Genomic DNA, 4,550 nt, shown 5'->3' on the forward strand with positions numbered 1-4,550 from the left:
CTCTCTTACGACGCCACGTAGCCATATGGCAGAGAGTGTCCTGTGTCGAATCTACGTTTTAGTAGCACAGGCTTGCACGATTTGTTCTCGTCTCTCGTTACGACGTCATGAAACGCGGTACGCCAAATCGCTCTAAAACGTAAATTTATCGACGTTTTCCGCGAATCCTCCTCCTTCTCATCATCTTTCTCGTTTTCAGTTATTTTTCTGGCTCTTAATAAATTTTTATACTGTTAAAGTTAATATATCTCGAATTTTCAAAGTTTAGGGTTATCCCCTTTACTTTACAAACTTCGTGAGTTCTACCATGCGGGGTACGTACAACGTAGGAGTAAAATTTTGGGCCTCCGGATATAAAACTTTCTATGTAACCGCCTTGATCATAGTTCTCAAGTTTATCCGTCATATCCCCCCAAAAATTACCCGTATGCGGTTCGTACTCATTGGGGTCACCGGAGCTCACATATATACAGGAATCGGTGTCATAATATAATACACGGCGGTCTAATTTTTTTAAATATTCATACAATTTTAGTCGTGTCTGCGCCGTCGTGTAAGCGGCTATTACTATTTACATTTGTCATCGAAGAAGGTACGAGCGTCTCTTGTCGCAGCTGCCACGTGACGTAGATCACGTCGTCGTTTACAGGCAAAATATTTATTATTTCATGCTCGGGGCTCGTGAGCAAAGATAATAAATGTTCTCGCGTTCTAACAATCTCTGTATTCGGTAGATTAGAACGTTGACCGAATTTCCCCAGAAGGAATTCAGACACAACTTTGCAACCGAACGTAGACCGGGATTCCGCGCTATATTATGCCTATCGAGAACAACCCCTTCAATTTCTTTGTACTCCCTTAAATAATTTTCTTTTGCGTTCTCGTCGTTATCCTCGCATTCGTTCGGCCAGCCGCTGGCCTTCTGCTTAAGCTGTAGGAAACAATTAATATATTCGGCAAACAAACCGCCTTGCCGAGTACTAGGAACGTATCGTGAGATTTTATAATTCCATATCTCGCTCACAGATGTCACACGATAGCCTTTCTCAATGGCTTTTCGTAGCTCGCAAGAGACCCAAGTGCCTTCGAATTCACGATCGGTTGGATTCTCATGTGTACACGCTATTTGAGAGAATGTTTCACAGCAGCTGCGACAGAGTGCGAACAATAATTTACCTTGCGTGCGAAACGGTAGTACGGGGTGAAAGAGTTCGCGTGGTGCGAGTACTCTGCATTGTACGAGTCCTTCCACCGTAGTAAAGTTAAAATCAGGAGCCACACCGATTAAGTTGGAGCACTCTTCGCCCACGTAAACTTCCGGATGTCCGATCGGAAAAGCGCCCGTCTTCAGTACGTAGGGGTATAGAGAGCATACGTCAACGTAATGTATCTTCTCATTCCCCGTAACTTCGTACCGCGTGACGATATTCCCCGTGCGGCCCCCGAAGAATGCGTCGCGAGGATCGAGGGGCTTGGTACGTAGCATTGAGTGATTTTCTACAAAATCGCGCATCTCCTGATTCTCACGCAGCTCTCGATTGAAGACGCATTCCCATTTCTCTGTAAGGAAATATCCCTGTTTTTGAAGACGACTTGACGTTGCGAGTGTGCGTTCGTAGCGTGCGTCGATCGTATCCGCGTGTACACAGGTCGAGAGTGGTCTATCGCGGTTCACTCGAAAATATGCAGGACATCCATGCCAAAAACATCCGTGAAATTGTAGAACATGTCTTTGCGGTGGATTTTCCGACTCGTAATAACCGTCAACTAATGTACCATCTGATAAACGTTGTTCCCGTCCTCTATCGGCATGAATTATAACGCGCCCGAGCTCGCGTTCCTTCCACAGTAGCCATTGAAGAGCTTTATCCGATTGATTATTAGCATGTCTGTAACCTCCCATCGGAATGATACCTATCTCTTTCTCACGCAAAAAGTTTTTCCGGAAAACTCGCATACAAGTGGAAGCAATGGTTGTACATTCTTCGAAGGGACATACTTTTCCCCGCTCCAAAAAAATTTTACGAAAGGCGAGACATGCTCGACGAAGAATATCCACGTCGTTGCAACAATAGGCCATTATCTCTCGTTGGAAATTGAACTCGACGTTTTTACTAACCATCTCCGCATGCCAGGCTAAAAACTCTTCACGTTCATCCGGTTTCATCGTATCTGGTGAGAAATACCGAATATCAGGTAATGGACCGGTGTAATATTGGTTTTCGACGGTATTAAACAAATGAGGGAATAATCCTTTGCCTGAAATACCTTTCAACCCGAAAGCTTTTGGCAACATTGACAATCGCATCGGCATATAATTAATGCTGTCTATGAATTTAGTTTGACCAACGGTTAATAGTACAATTTTCGTACCGTTTAAAATAAGTTTTGGCTCAACGTAGTTGTTACTTTCGACCAGGTAGCGGAGAATAAATTGAGAGTCGAACGCACTAGCGTTATGCGCAATGCAAATGATCTGTTTGAAGCTCTTCGTTGGTCTCGTGGCGAAATCGACAAATTGCTTCACCGGGTCATTGCGAAATATTAATTCACTCACGCCACACCAACGACAACACACCGTCATGTCGTCTATCTCCATACAGGAATCACATATTTGCTGCGCGACACAAAGTGTAACCATGTGCGTTTTAACATTTTCGCTGCCTTCGACTACATCGTCCTGTCGTGTCTCAAAATCATAAAATACAAATGCGACGCGACCTTTCTTCCGTTCGCGCGTTTCTACGTTCTTATTATTTTCATCCTCCATTTCAGTTTCACTAATATTTTCCGCTCGCGTTGGATTTTTCGATAATCCGTTGGTGTGACGAAGCGGGCGCATGAAACAGAGATGGTTAAGTGGTTTTAACGACCCACAAATACGACAATAAATCATACCACATTTATGTTTTTTTCTTGAGTTTTGTAAACGACCGCATTTGTTGCAAATCCGGAGAATGCTACAGACGCTCGATATTGTTTCGACATTGTATGACTTTGGGGCGCGATGTCGTTCGAAGCATGCGGTACCGTAAAACCCCCGTTGGCACATGCTGCAATGGATTAGTTGAACCGTTTCTTCACACGACGGAACGGCGAAACACCGGAGACATGCATTTGAACACCGATGTCCCCTTTCAGGCTTATATCCGGTTGCAACGAACACAATAACCCCCGCTTCCACTAGCAGCTCTTAAATTCAATATTGGATTAAAGTGACGACTGCGCTCGTAATACATAATACTTAATTTATGTCTAACCGTGCGACCTAGAGAGACGACCACTCCGCTGCCATCGTATAACGGAGGCGCACCACGAGCAAAAGAGCTAAAATTATAAACAGTGATCGCTGTATCGTACTTGACGACATGGAGTTAGAAACGCTCGAACTCTGGAATGTTACACCCTTCATCGGGTATAGAAACACCAGCTTTCCGCGTGAGTTCGAGTGCTAGCTCTCGCTGCATCACAGAATTCTGTTTTCTCACAGCATTCCATTTTGTGTGAAGCTCCCCAGTGCGCACATTCCCGCGTTCATTATAAATCATTGCAACTACAAGCGAGCGCGGGAAACATAGATTATCTGTATTGTTTATAATAAGGATCGAACATTTCGCAACTCCTTCATGCGTTAATTTGTTCGCTTTTGCGCCTTGTCCCGAAGGTAACAAAGGCGACATTGAAAACATTAACAGTAAAATGCTCCAGTATATCGTGACCTCCAGCACTTTGAACTAGCGAGTTCACAAGATTCCAAATATCTCCATAACTCAAGTCACGTGCTGGGCGAAACGATAAACCTGCAGGTCCCCGAGTTAAGTCTGCTGAAGCAAACGATACCCGACGTAGTCGTTTACGTCGGCCGAGTTAACCGCGTAGGCATAGATTTCGCGGAAAGCATTTTCGAGGTAAAGCACGATATCGTTATCGTCGGGGGAAGGCTTAATTTTGATACACTGACTTTGATACACACTTCCCTACCAAGAATATTAAATTTTCTAAATTTACGTATCCTTTCCCCATAAATTTGAATAAATTTATAGTCGGTCTCGCTAATATTAGCTCTAATTAGGGAAGTTTCCGGTGCGTTCGATTGTTCTCCTCCTTCTCCTACAACGTCCTCCTCTTCTTTTTCGTTGTGTTTGTCTATCCCATGGAAATCTGACTGTTCGTACCCTCCACCCTGTTGCATTGTAAAAATTTAATTCTTAATTTTCTTAAATTTTACGCATGACGCGTAGAAATGAATTACAAGTTCAATATCACCCTACCTACGTCATAGTTTTCGAGCAAGAAACGTATGTCGAAAGGCTTGGCATGGAGACGGCTGTGGTGTGTCTCTCCTCCGAACAATCTTCGAGCTTCCACAATATCCACAGCAATTTCACAAAGTCGCTGATCATTTTTAAAATGCCCACATGCAAATAGCATTCCCAACAGAATACTACTGCATGAGGCCGCGAAACTATAAAACGTTAAATAATTACACTCAGCGTTATTAGCCACGAGTTCGCGCAAATACTTCTCGCGTTCGATGAGAGGATTTATAG

At 43.8% G+C, this 4,550-nt stretch overlaps 1 protein-coding gene across 1 annotated transcript; it reads right to left on the minus strand.

The window, feature by feature from the left end:
• Positions 1-661: 661 nt before the first annotated feature.
• LOC112589161 (uncharacterized) lies at positions 662-2,770 on the minus strand. The gene has a single exon (XM_025301356.1). The coding sequence runs from the start codon at positions 2,768-2,770 to the stop codon at positions 662-664; it is 2,109 nt and encodes a 702-aa protein (XP_025157141.1).
• Positions 2,771-4,550: the final 1,780 nt, after the last annotated feature.

Source organism: Harpegnathos saltator, unplaced genomic scaffold, assembly GCF_003227715.2.
Source record: "Harpegnathos saltator strain DR-91 unplaced genomic scaffold, Hsal_v8.6 scaffold411, whole genome shotgun sequence".
In the NCBI taxonomy this organism is placed as follows: domain Eukaryota; kingdom Metazoa; phylum Arthropoda; class Insecta; order Hymenoptera; family Formicidae; genus Harpegnathos; species Harpegnathos saltator.

Bases quoted from the DNA above. Each gene is read 5' to 3' on its own strand.
- LOC112589161 (XM_025301356.1), bottom strand. From the start codon at position 2,770: ATGGAGGATGAAAATAATAAGAACGTAGAAACGCGCGAACGGAAGAAA.